At 40.3% G+C, this 14,773-nt stretch overlaps 1 protein-coding gene across 1 annotated transcript in view; it reads left to right on the forward strand.

Moving 5' to 3' along the window:
* The first annotated feature begins 6,009 nt into the window (after positions 1–6,009).
* LOC126109659 (ras suppressor protein 1) overlaps positions 6,010–14,773 on the forward strand; it is an 86,244-nt gene continuing 77,480 nt past the window's right edge. Inside the window, exon 1 of the mRNA XM_049914705.1 lies at positions 6,010–6,228. Coding sequence (XP_049770662.1) covers positions 6,084–6,228 — 145 coding nt within the window. The 5' untranslated portion in view covers positions 6,010–6,083. The remainder of the gene's footprint in view (positions 6,229–14,773) is intronic.

Genomic DNA, 14,773 nt, shown 5'->3' on the forward strand with positions numbered 1-14,773 from the left:
AGAATTTATTATGGTAACCATAATAACCTACCACTTTATGTATCTGGTAACAATGCCCATAACACTGATCAGCCAGCATATTGCCTGCCTATCCTTTGGCAAGGATAATAGCAGTGACGCATCATTGTATGGAAGCAATGAGGCCTTGGTAAGTTGCTAGAGCAAGTTGGCACCACATGTACACCCACAAGTCACCTAATTCCTACAAATTCTAGGGAGGGGGACGATGAGCTGTGATGCCACGATCGATCACATCCCAGATGTGTTCGATTGGGCCCAGATTTGGCAAGTTGGAGGGCCAGCACATCCACTGGAACTCGCCACTGTGTCTATAAAACCACTTCATCACATTCCTGGCCTAGTAACATGGTGCATTAGCTTTTTGAAAAATGCCACTGTTGTTGGGAAACACGATCATCATGAAAGGGTGTACTCGGTCTGCAAATAGTGTACGGTACTCCTCGGCCGTCGTAGTGCCGTGCACGAGCTCCAGTGGTCCCACGGATGTTCAAGTGAATGTTCCCCAGAGCATAATGGAGTCACTGCCAGCTTGTCTTCGTCCCACATTCAGTTGTAGTTGCCGATGCCGTACTAACATTGGCATCAGCACGGTTGTCGGCTGCGGCGGCCTGTCATTTGAAGTGTTCGGTGTACTGCACGTTCAGACACACTTGTACTCTGCCCAGCATTAAAGTCTGACATTAGTGCCACCACAGTCCACAGTCCGCCTCGTTTTAACAGTCTGGCTGGCCTACAACATCTGACACCTGTAGAGACATCTGGACGTGGTTTCACCTCGGTTTAGCCACACGTTGGAAACGCCACACCACTTCTCAAATACCTGACAAGTCGTGCAGTTTCCGAAATGCTCGTGCCGAGCCTCCGGGCCATCACAGTATTCCCTCGATCGAAATAAGACAGACAGCGCAGCTTCCCCATTCTACACACGGACAGCACACTCACCGTTACTACATGCACCGTGCGTGTGCCTGACTAGCAGTCATTTCCCGCCAGGTGTCACTGCTATCGCCTGTATATTGGTAGTAGGTCAGTGGTTACGTTCTGGCTGATCAGTGAACAAGACACAATAATAATAATATCTTTTTAATGACTTCTTGATGTATATACACTACTGGCCATTAAAATTTCTACACCAAGAAGAAATGCAGATGATAAACAGTTATTCATTGGACAAATATATTATACTAGAATTGACATGTGATTGCATTTTCACGCAATTTGGGTGCATAGATCCTGAGAAATCAGCACCCAGAACAACCACCTCTGGCCGTAATAACGGCCTTGATATGACTGGGCATTGATTCACATACAGCTTGGATGGCGTGTACAGGTACAGCTGCCCATGCAGCTTCAACACGATACCACAGTTCGTCCAGAGTAGTAACTGGCGTATTGTGACGAGCCAGTTGCTCGGCCACCATTGACCAGACGTTTTCAGTTGATGAGAGATCTGGAGAATGTGCTCGCCAGGGAAGCAGTCAAACATTTTCTGTATTCAGAAAGGCCTGTACAGGACCTGCAACATGTGATTGTGCATTATCCTGCTGAAATGTAGGGTTTCGCAGGGATCGAATGAAGGGTAGAGCCAGAGGTCACAACACATCTGAAATGTAACGTCCACTGTTCAAAGTGCTGTCAATGCGAACAAGAGGTGACCGAGACGTGTAACCAATGAAACCCCATATCATCACGCTGGGTGATACGCCACTATGGCGATGACGAATACATGCTTCGAATGTGCATTCACCCCGTTGGATGCGACCCTCATGATGCTGTAAACAGAACCTGGATTCATCCAAAAAAAATGATGTTTTGCCATTCGTGCACCCAGGCTCATTGGTGAGTACACCATCGCAGGCGCTCCTGTCTGTAATGCAGCGTCAAGGGTAACCGCAGCCACGGTCTCCGAGCTGATAGTCCATGCTGCTGCAAACGTCGACGAACTGTTCTTGCAGATGGTTGTTGTCTTGCAAACATCCTCATACGTTGACTCACGGATCGAGACATCGCTGCCCGATCCATTACAGCCATGCGGATAAGATGCCTGTCATGTCGATCGCTAGTGATACGAGGCTGTTGGGATCCAGCACGGCGTTCTGTATTACCCTCCTGAACCCACTGATTCCATAATCTACTAACAGTCATTGGATCTCAACCAACGCGAGCAGCAATGTTGTGATGCGATAAACCACAATCGCGATAGGCTACAATCCGACCTTTATCAAAGTCGGAAACATGATGGTACGCATTTCTCCTCCTTACACGAGGCATCACAACAACTTTTCACCATGCAATGCCGGTCAACTGCTGTCTGTGTACGAGAAATCGGTTGGAAACTTTCCTCATGTCAGCACGTTGTAGGTGTTGCCACCGGCGCCAACCTTATGTGATTGCTCTGAAAAGCCAATCATTTGCATATCACAGCATCTTCTTCCTGTCGGTTATATTTCACGTCTGTACCACATCTTCGTGGTGTAGCAATTTTAATGGCAAGTAGTGTATTTGGAAAATCAGGACATAATCCTTTTATATACAAAAAAATATAAAATTCTTAACATGTATTTCGAAGACATAATCTTAGCTTGTAAAAGCAGAAGTGTCTGATGCCACCTGTCTGCTTTGACCCATGGTGTAGTGATGCTGTGGTGAGTGACGTCACTATAGCACAGAGTTTTTGAGTTGGTTGTGTTTGTAGATGTCGTGTTGTTGTATTTGATCTTCTAATGGTGGATGTTGATGTACTGAGTTTAACATGTAGCATTTAATTCATTTGAGTTTTGGTTGTCATTGTGCTAATGTGGTTTTGAGTTTGGGTAGTTGGTGCAGTAATGTGGGTTGTGGGAGTGTTTTCTTTGTTTTCAGTAAGTTATTATGTTTTTTTTCTTTCTTTTTTTGTTTAGGTGTTTGACATTTTTGTTAGGTCTGTTTAGTTTGGCGTTTGTAGAGTGGAAAGAAGACTAATTTTTTTCTTGATTTTTTTTAGGTATGGATATTTCAGTGAAGCATATGATTGTATCATTATGATCTGCAATGGGTGACAATATGATGTCTCTCATACAGTTTCTGCAGGTGTTTGATCTTATTGCTGAATATGTTAGGTGTCACATTTGTGACAACAACATTAGGTTGATGAAAGTTCTTTTGGTTCAGGTATTTGTGGTGTTGTCAGCGCGACAATATCTGTCGCTCGATAAGACGTGGCATCTAGTTCAAGAACTCTAGGTTGGCGATGAGGGAGATTGTCTTGTTTACTTATTATTTTTGTTATAGGTCCTCTATACGTTTTTGTGCAGATAAGACTGGCGTCAGTGAGAGAATTGTTTTGGATTGGTTTTCTTTTTGTCGTAAGGTTTGTTCGGAGTATGTGAAATATAGGGGGAAGTAGGGTGGGCCAGGGGCTGTTGTTGGAATTGATGAATCGCAGTTTGGTAAGAGGGAGTATGGCAGAGACAGTTCTCTGATTGGTTTGCAGGCATGGAGGGATGTTATTTCGGGGTGTGGAGTTTGCTGATTGTGTTTCAAGGGTTATGCATGGTCGTAGCAAGAGGAAACTATTGGGACTGATTGAGGAGTATGTTTAGAAGCATATTACTGTAATTTCTGATGCATTTTCGTCTTATAGGGTTTTGAAGGAAAAGATTATAATCATGTAGTAGTTAACCACAGTATACCTTTTACGACTGATGATGCTAGGGCTTCTATTTAATATGAAGAGGTGTTTTAGGGGGTAAGTAAATCAGTTACAGGGTGAGGTAAGTTGCAGTCTTCCTATCTGCAACCTCTCATTTAGAATTTAGATCAGTACAGTTGGCGGAAAAGCATCCCTGAGAATTTTTGTAATTTTTTTTTTTTTTTTTAAGGGTTGTGTGAAGGATGTGTGTGTGTGTGTGTGTGTGTGTGTGTGCATGCATAAGTGTGTGTGTGCATGTATGTGTGCTTGTGGTGGCCAACCTAAGTGGAATTGCCAGAGGCTTTTGTTGGTAAGTAATTCTTGAATTGGTTTTATTCTATAGTAATTGTGATGTTTTGTCTGTTGTATATTTTGTCTGTTGTATATTTATGGTAGATTGGTTGTGTTTTAATTGGTGTGGTGAATATGGAAGTATTTGTGTTTGTGAGTTGCTGGGGTCTTGGTTCCACTTGTCAGAGCTGCTGGTGTTGATCTTTTGGTATCGATAGCTGCGGTTGAGCTATAGGTCAAGGGAAATGTTTGATTCCACTATTTGGAGTAGTAAGCATTGAACTATATAGGTCAAGAAAAATATTCGAGTACAATTTTTTGGCCGTGGTAACTGTCTGTTTTTTGTATCGATAGCTGCGATTGAGCTATGTAGGGCAAGGGAAATGTCAGATTCCCGCAATTTCGTCGGTGTCGTGGTATATTCCAATTTGATTTTTTTTATGTTATTTGTTTTGGGATGGTGCGGTTTTTTTAATTGTAATATATTTCGCTTGTCCCCGCCCTAAACCCCCAAATTCCCGCAGTTGCCCTGTTAGTTTCATTTTATTTTTGAAGTGAGACGTTATTGCGTCATTTTTATTTTTGTACGAGTTTGTTGGAGTGTGTGTATAGTGACGCCATAGTCGCCATTTAGTATACGCTAGAATAGGCGTTTCCGCCACGATGATGTCATGGGTGAAAGCAGACGTGTGGAATCGGACGCTTCCGTTCGGCCAGTGGCGCCTCAAAACATGATGCGTTCCGTTGATTGCCTCATTACAGTTTCGTATTAGATGTCAACAAGGGTACAACAGGAAAACATTTTATACACGTCTTATGAATTTTATTTCTAACTTGTGTACTTTCTGGGCGGCAGTTATAGTATGACGAGAGACGGTAGTATCGAATGTCGTTACGTAAATGTAGTTTTATGTATACATACAGCTGTGTCCAACTAGTGTGAGCAGTTGGCGAAATGGATTAGCCCTGTAAATTTTTTGTATACAAATGATCTTAAGATGACGATTTAATTTCGCTGGAATAAGAATTAATTGTGTATTTTTGCGCAATCTGAGCGAATAAACTTCCGTAATAAGAACAAAAATCCTGTTTAAAAGAACAGAAATTTGATGTTATAGGGTGTTTCTCGTATCATTCACGAATACTATGGCAAGGAGAGGGTGGACAATTCTGTTTTTATAACATTAAATTCGTTAAGAATTGACAGAAAATTTGACACCATATTAATACCGACATATCTACACGTACAATTAGAAACTGAAGCTCTGTTTTAGGATCATAGGCATGGGCGTACCCAGTGAGGGGCAGGGGGGGGGGGGGCAGCTGCCCCCGTCAGAAGATATTTGCAGTTTTTTACTAGTTTACTGTTTTATTTAATAAGAAAGGCTGGATGTTTTCTTGCACTGTACAAGTGCATTCTTGTATTTAAAATGTTTATTAAAAGCAGTTTTTCGCTGGTTTACTGTTTTGTTTAATAAGAAGTGCTGTATGTTGTTTCGAGTCCTTGTTTCCTGAGACTAGTATGACCGCCCCCCCCCCCCCCCCCACTACACACGGAGTAGGGTACGGTATCCTTCTAACGAACTCGAATTATTAAAGTCACGTAATTCATTTCGTCATGGGTTGTATATAGTTTGTCACAAGAACAGGGATAGATAGATGACTGAGGCAGAGAAATCGCCTTTCCCCAAAACGCTTTTTCTGGTTCCTTATGAAATAAAGTTCTGAAAAATCGTCATGTTGATGCACTAAAAATAAGCCTAGTAAATTCCTGCTCATTATTTTAAACTCTAACGGCGCAAGAAGCGTTGATATAGACGAAAATCAATTAATTTCACGATATATTCCCAAGTTCTCAAGGCAAAAAATTGAACAATGATACTTACAGACTTCGTAAACGAGCGCTCTTTCCGACCTGAACTGCTTGAATTGGCTACATTCATGCCATCTGTGAGCAAATGCAGATACTACAAGATACATTTGGCACATGGCACGACGTGCTTGCCATCTAGCGGCAGGAACACGTACTGTGAAGTAACTTTGCTTGTGTCAGGAAGTGGTGTGTTCTTATCAATTGGTGTTAAAAAAAGTCGAGCAGACAATGAATCAAGCGCCAGTGTCGTGTATTCCCAACACCAAAATGTCGAAGGCGCGTAAAGTCATCGACGAAGCGAAGGAAATCCAGAATCCTGAGCTGGATTTGGCCGATAAAGGGATAGCACACTTCGAGGAGATGCCTGGCCTGTGTAAGTTACGCTTCAAAGTTGCGGGAAATCGCATAGTCAGGTATTGTTGACCAAATTTGGAAACTTGTTCGACGGCTTTCAGGTAGTAGGCGGGGCCAGCCCACGGCTGTCAACACTGGCGTGTGGGAGTTGACAAAAACGGGTACAAATGAAGGAAAACAAAAGCGAAATATGAATTCATCGAAGCAATATACGCAAATACGTAAAACTTTCGACGTGTCATGTGGAAATACACCTATCAAGATATTTGAGATGTGGACACACCTTTAGGATGAAACACAAAATGATGTCTATAGAATAGTACATTTCGATCTTCTAAACAAGATCAAAATTAGTGTATCGCCCATTTGCTTCCAGACTACGAAATCTCAAACTAATAATTCAGGTGCCTGAATTGTGTTTCAGTCACCCGCTTACTGCGGTTTCTCGGACTTTCAGACAGTTTTGTAATTGTACTGGAAGTAACAACACACAAAATCAACACGATCGCTTTTGCAGCTATGAACTGACAACCTTACAAAAATTTGCGCATCGTAAATTGTAGCGATACAGTTACGTTGTCAGAACAGTATAGTAAGCGACATAATTACGACGCAAGGGATGTAAATAATTTAACAGGATTTTAATAGTATACTTACACACTGGTCAGAAAGGCACTAAGACTAGCAAAAAGAGTTATATGTATTAAAGAGTTATCAGCCTCAAAACTGCAATAACCGAAATTACTGTAACAAATGAGAGAGAGTGCTGGATTCAGAATCGCCTTAAATAATCATACGCGATCTGAATTGTTAGCGTAATTTTTGTGAATGTTTATCAGTCCCGTTCACTCACTAGTCCAAAGCACTCACTGTTTTTTCAAATACCAGCTCCCTTTGATACATTTGTGCAGTACATTTCAAGTTAAAAGTTAACAATGTGTATTATGCTTCAGAAAGCTTTGGCTGTGAATGGTACCCAAGCTAATTTTCATAGACCTACCATTAATAAACTTTTACTGAGACATATTTTCTAAATTAAATGTAGACAATACATAGATAAACCACGCAGAAAGTTGAGATCTGTGTGTTATGTACTTAAGAGACCTCTGTCATTGTGTTGACATAAAAACAAATTTGTTGGCGTGTTTTGCATGTTTGTTCTCCTTCTTTCATGGAACTGAGTTCTGTGAGATTGCACCTAAATTAATTAGACTGTTTATTATGTGGAACTGAGCAGAAAGAATTTTGTGTAATCTTGGTAATTGTACATGTTGCAAAAGCCGTTTTAAAGATCATGTTATTCTCGCACTGACTTCCCAATTTATTTACTCTTTAATGGTGTTTGTTGTTAATAACAGAAGTTCACTAAACTATTATTTACACAGTGACAATACAAGGCCTAACAGTTATTTTCATATAGGCTTTTTCCCTCTTGTCCAGGGCTCAGAATGACTTTATGTATTCTACTGGTAAGATATTCAACAAGCTCTTGTCTACCACAAAGCAAGAAATTGGAAATCCCTACTAGTTTCAAAGAAAATGGAAAGCATATCTAGTTATTTACTACACCTATATTCAGGGATTAACTCTTTTCTAAAGAGATCTATTGTGTAGCCTTATAGGCTTATTAAGAATGTAAGTGCGTATGTACTAGAGAAAATTATAAGAGCTGTGGCAGGTGAATTTTAATGTAACACATAAACTGAGCAGTGTGTGGACACATGAAAAATGATCATTTGTTCATTCATTTTTGTCTTATGTTAATGTATAAAGGGTGTTCCAGGTGGAATGGTTATTATTTTGAGATATGCTATGAATAGTCATTCAAGTCCATTAAACATGGGCTCTAAAATGTGTATTTTAGGACCTATGAGGACTACTTCATCTTTAAAACTTTGCAAAAAATCTCTTCCATAACAAGCTCTTTGGTTTCCATATTTTGGGAGGAGGTAGTATGGACCAAAACAAAAGAAAAGTGTCTAGTAAACATGGGCTCTAAAGTACATAACTTGAGAACTAGGAGCACTTGTTCAGTAGAAGAGATGTACTTCACAGTAGCGCAGATGGAAAATTGATCATAGTTCTTAAGATATGCATTTTAGAGCCCATGTTTATTAAACACTTCTCTTTTGCTTTGGTCCATACTACCTCTTTGTAATATGTGGAGAGCAAAAAGCTTGGCAAAGAAGAGATTTATTTCATAGTATCGAAGATGAACAAGTGCTCATGCATTTTAAGCCCCATGTTTACCATACTTTTTTTTGCTTTGAATGACTGTGTCATGTCCGTGAATACTGACTATTTCTCCTGGGACATAGTGTGTACTGATTCATTTCTCATCTGTGAAGGCTCTCCTGCTTGATGGGATTGTTGTTGTTGTTGTGGTCTTCAGTCCTGAGACTGGTTTGATGCAGCTCTCCATGCTGCTCTATCCTGTGCAAGCTGCTTCATCTCCCAGTACGTACTGCAGCCTACATCCTTCCAAATCTGCTTAGTGTATTCATCTCTTAGACTCCCTCTACGTATTTTACCCTCCATGCTGCCCTCCAATACTAAATTGGTGATCCCTTGATGCCTCAGAACATATCCTACCAATCGATCTCTTCTTCTAGTCAAGTTGTGCCACAAACTCCTCTTCTCCCCAATTCTGTTCAATACCTCCTCATTAGTTATGTGATCTAATCTTCAGCATTCTTCTGTAGCGCCACATTTTGAAAGCTTCTATTCTCTTACTGTCCAAACTATTTATTGTCCATATTTCACTTCCATACATGGCTACACTCCATACAAATACTTTCAGAAATGACTCGATGTTAACAAATTTCTCTTCTTCAGAAACGCTTTCCTTGCCATCGCCGTTTACATTTTATATCCTCTCTACCTCGACCATCATCAGTTATTTTGCTCCTCAAATAGCAAAACTCCTTTACTATTTTAAGTGTCTCATTTCCTAATCTAATACCCTCTGCATCAGACTACATTCCATTATCCTCATTTTGCTTTTGTTGATGTTCATCTTATGTCCTCCTTTCAAGACACTGTCCATTCCATTCAACTGCTCTTCGAAGTCTTTTGCTGTCTCTGACAGAATTACTTTTTTTACTTTGAATGACTGTGTCATATCTGTGAATACTGACTATTTCTCCTGGGACACACTGTATTCTGATTCATTTCACATCTGTGGAGGCGCTTCTGCTTGATGGGATTATTGGAACGTAAAGGAATGGATGAATGGAGTCTTTTGTTCACATATTGTGTTCGGCACTGTCGGACCTTCCAAGACCTGTTCAGCCGGAGTTTGGTTTTAGTTTTATATCCCATCATGATGGACAGCCTTTAGAGATGTGAAGAGAGTAAAGTTGTGAACTGACAGGCAAAAGGACCTGCTGGATAGTTCTGTGAAGTACACTAACACCAAAGTATGACTAAAGCAAATCTACTCACACCAATAACGATGCTAATTACTTCTGTTTTACATTATATATCTACATTAGGAGAAAAGCAGCTGCTTTGGCAATAAACTGCTACTCCTCCTGTTATGGACACAGCTGCTGTTATTATCCAATACATCGCAAAGGCATTTTAGCTTTACACAGTCGACTATCTATATACTGACAAAGTAAAGATGAATCTAATAGAAAGCTTAAGAGTTATGCAGATTTTACGTTGTTGAGTCCAAGTGTGCAGTAAATTGCAGAGGCAGTGGCTACTGGTGTATTCTTTTACTTTGGCTTTGAATATTTGGAGATTTTCAATATTCTGCCTTATATTCACTGGCAACCTTTTTCACACTTTTGCACCAGAATACCAAACTCCACCCTAAATCCTAAAGAGGGATGCATAGCTTATCTGGAACATATTTCTACTTGTAGTATTGTGGTTATGAATTGGTGAGGTTATCCTAAATACACTCTTGTTATTTACGACTGCTACCATTAGTATATGCATTGGCATGATAAATGTAAGAATCTCTAGGTCTGAAGAGTCTTCTGTAAGATATTTGGTTATCAGTTTTAGTATTCAGTGTTCTTATTGCTTGCTTCTGTAGAAAAAACATTTTGTTCATCTTAGCTGCAATGTTTCAAAAGACATCACAGGACAGAACTGAGTGGAAGATGCTAGCAGTTATATCTGCAGCACAACATGGTGAGAGAGATTTCTGAATGCAGAATATTCAGAACAGCATTGCCACTGTGGCAAAGACCAGTTCTCATCAGATCACCAAAGTTAAGTGCTGTCAACTGTTTGGACAGGTGACTGTCGGGGTTTACAAAGTGCTGTTGGCAAGGAGGGTGCACTCAGCCCTTGTGAGACCAATGAAGGAGCTACTTGACTGAGGAGTAGTGGCTCTGTCCACAAAAGCTGGCAGCAGCTGGGAGAGCGGTGTGCTGACCACGTGACCCTCCGTATCCACACGATGCCTATGGGATGACACGATAGTCAGTTGGTACTGGTGGGCTTTCGAGGCCTTCAGGAACAGAGTTTAGTTTAGTAAAGCAGGCAGAACTAAGCCTTTTGGTTAACTTAGCCACAAACTGGGGCATGTCAGTTTTTTGTCTATCTGGATGCCCAGAAAATTCACATATGATACCTACTGATCTCTATTTCTCCTACAGGTAAGGTAGTTCTGTTGATTTATAATTGCATAGTATAAGTTTTTGGAAGGTTGAAGTATAAGCTGTTGGTTATGAACCAGTAATAGGCCTATTCCATTATTTTGTGGCTGTGTTTGGTATGCATGTGTTTGGGCCCTTTGTCAATCTACGGGGGTGGACAAAAATATGAAAACATTAAAAACACATCCCATTACCACTCCTAATATAGTGTACAAAAACCGTTGGCATTGAAAGCAGCTTCAAATCATCTTGGATAAATACAGAACCTGTATGGTTTTCAACAGTACCTTAAACCATGTTGTTGTTGTGGTCTTCAGTCCAGATACTGCTTTCATGCAACTTTCCATGCTATTCTATCCTGTGCAAGCCTCTTCATCTACAAATAACTACTGCAACCTAGATCTCTCCGAACCTTCTTAGTGTATTCGTCTCTTGGTCTCCCTCTACAATTTTTACCCTCCATGCTAAATTTGTGATCCCTTGATGCCTCAGAACATGTCCTATCAACTGATCCCTTCTTCTAGTCAAGTTCTGCCACACATTACTCTTCTCCCTAATTCTGTTCAGTGCCTCTTCATTAGTTACGTGATCTACCCATGTAGTCCTCACCATTCTTCTGTAGCACCACATTTCGAAAGTTTTTGTTATCTTCTTGTCTACACTGTTTACTGTCCATGTTTCACTTTCATACTTGGCTACACTCCATACAAATACTTTCATAAAAGACTTCCTGATACTTAAATCTATACTCGATGTTAACAAATTTCTCTTCTTCAGAAAAGCTTTCCTTGCCATTGCCAGTCTGCAGTTTATATCCTCTCTACTTCAATCATCATCAGTTATTTTGCTCCACAAATAGCAAAACTCCTTTACTACTTAAAGTGTCTCATATCTTAATCTTATTCCCTCACCATAAACAGATTTATTCAACTACATTCCATTGTCCTTGTTTTGCTTTTGTTGATATTCACCTTATATCCTCCTTTCAAGACACTGTCCATTCCGTTCAGCTGCTTTTCCAGGTCCTTTGCTGTCTCTGACAGAATTAAAATGTCATTGGCAAACGTCACATTTTTATTTCCTTTCCATGGATTTTAATTCCTACTCAAAATTTTTCTTTCGTTTCCTTTACTAATTGGCCAACCTTAAACCACTCTGACTGAAAAATACAGGCAAGTTGAGGTAACGATGATGGAGGTAGGTAGCAGTCACACACCCTTCTCTCCAAAGTAGACTGCAGAGGCTCAATAATACTGAGATCTGGTTTGCGGTAACCAGGGAAGATGTGACAATTCATCCTCATGCCCACAAAACCAGTCCTGGACAATGCGAGCTGTGTGAAGAGGGACCGTGTCGTCTTGAAACACAGCACCACCATTGAGGAACAAACATTTTACCACGGGACGAACCTGATGAGTCAAAAAGTGTCATATAATCCTGGCACTAATGCAATTTTGTGAAGTAACCACGGAGCCCACGGAATACCACAATACAGCTGCCCAAATTGTCACTGAACCCCCGTTGTGTTTCGCTATTGGCATGTAAACTCAGTAAGAACTTGGACATTGTGGAAAGAGACTCATCCAACCAAACGATTTTCTTCCATTGCTCCATAGTCCTGCTTTTTATGGCTTCAGGAACCACATACTCCTGTTAGAGGCATTTGCACCACTGATGCATTGTGTTGGAATTTGAGCTCACCCTGCAGTTGCTTTCTTATGAAACTCTTTTCATGTTGTTTTGGTGCTAACACGGTTTGCAAGTGCAACATTCAGTCTTACAGTGACATTCACTGTAGAGTGCTGCACACTCAATGTTTGATCGGTCACGGCTCGCCTGTTGATGGAGGGACCGAGCCCCACACAACTCGGCTCGGCCACGTACTCGCCCCATGTCTGTTGTCTGGATTCCGGACACGCAGATAACCGAGCATGACCGGTCACCGCTGACATGTCACCTCACCTCGCCCCGGCTCGCTGCACTGTACTGTACAAATCCAACGCCTCTCTCTCTCTCTCTCTCTCTCTCTCTCTCTCTCACACACACACACACATACAATTTATTTATCTCTGTCTCTCTCTCTTTTAATACAAAAGTAACATTTCCAAGAATGAGTATGTGACACACCTAAATCCATAAAGCACTTAGAAAGTAAAATGATATTTCAATACAATCGCAGATAGAAGACGAGTCTCATTTCCAAACAGAAGATATATTTTTCCTTTCAGTAATAGGAAACATTAAATAAGTGCTGTCCCTGTAATCTAGAAGACAACCATCTTTGTAAAGAAAGCATACAAAGAACATTAAACATTTACAGACGTAACTTGTCACACTTTTCACTTGTTGGCAACAGAAAAAAAATTATAGTTATTGTTGATCAGCAGTAAATCACTAATGCCTTCCGTATTTAATTGGCTGCGGCGATTTGTTAGTAACGTGACGGCTTTGCGAAAGCATCTTTCACTAGGTGCACTTGTTGCTAGAATACATAAAATACTTCTTGCAACTGCAGCCAGGGCTGGCAGATCTGTTTTATGTCTGCTCCACCACTTTAAGATGTCATCATCATCTACGGGGTGCAAATGTAGAGACCTACTTCATCTGCTGCGGATGATCTGTTGTTCCTCCATTCCTTGAAACGATCTCTCTTTCTGGGTGGTGATGACACAGTACTTGAAGGATCTGTGATAATAAACAAAATAGACAAGTAATACAGAACTGATGTGGAAATCATCTAAATGTTCCTGTAAAAACGAGGTGTTTTACATTAATAAAATATTATACGAATTATAACATTCCCGTTTCCCTGTAATACACAAACCACTAACTATGCTAAAACAATTATGTTAATGATTGCATGTTGTACCTGCGTAAGTAGCACACATTTGTTGCACATTGCTAAGAATTTCCTGCTTTTCATTTATTTCGAGCATATTAAGATCACGGGAAGACGATCAAAGAAATGTAGCAATTTTATGTCTGGAAGTGTCACAGACAAACGAAAGTCAAGGCTCGATTTTTAATCCTTTGTACCTCCTGTTAAAAAATACATACCTGTTAGTACACATCAATTACACTAGTTAATTATAAATCCATCACATATCATAATAAAACAGTGCTTTTAATTGCAGTAATTACTCACCTGACAGTCAGTGTCATTGACACTGCAAATTTGTTGCAGTTTGTGAAATCAAAGAAGAACTAACTGGATTGTCAGTTCTTTTTTGCCTTCTAATTCATCTGTGGCCTCTTTAAATGGTCTCAGAAAATGCGCAATTTTTCATGCAAGCTCATTATCATATCCTTGCAATCTGTAAGCGGAGTCCTTTTCTGTCAGCAAAGCAGCAACTTCATTATACTGAGTGTGTAAGGATTCCAGCGTAGTTTACAGGCTGTTCCAGCGTGTGCAGACCTCTTGTTTCAACGATGATTTCAAAGATGAGCAGAGGCCACTTTTCTTAAATGTTCCTTACAATGCGTTTTGCAGTATTTATTGTTGATGCGATGTTCGGGGAATGATTTAACAAGAAATTATCTTCATCGAAAGTATAGCTAAGTGCTGTGTTTATACAATGAGCAGCACCAAGGAATCCTTTCATGATTTTCCAAAGCCTTTATTACATTGGCACCATGGTCGCAGACAAAAACAAAAATCATAGTTTTAATTTTTATTTTTTCCATTTGTGCTCCACATCTTTGTCCTCAACACTGAAGATTTGATGCTGACTACACAGATACTCTGCAATTTGTGTCCTGTCACTCTTCATAAGCAAAAATATTTTCCCAGCTTTGTTAACATTCCTTGTAAAAGCCATGATCAAGTTGCTATCATGGCCTTATATCTTCCTCTGTGTTAACTGATTCAATAAGTTCAGATCTGTTTGTTGCTAGGAGGTCTAAGACATTACCATCACGAGTTGGTTCTCTAATAATCTGCTCAAAGTA

This window comes from Schistocerca cancellata, chromosome 12 (assembly GCF_023864275.1).
Source record: "Schistocerca cancellata isolate TAMUIC-IGC-003103 chromosome 12, iqSchCanc2.1, whole genome shotgun sequence".
Taxonomy (NCBI): Eukaryota; Metazoa; Arthropoda; class Insecta; order Orthoptera; family Acrididae; genus Schistocerca; species Schistocerca cancellata.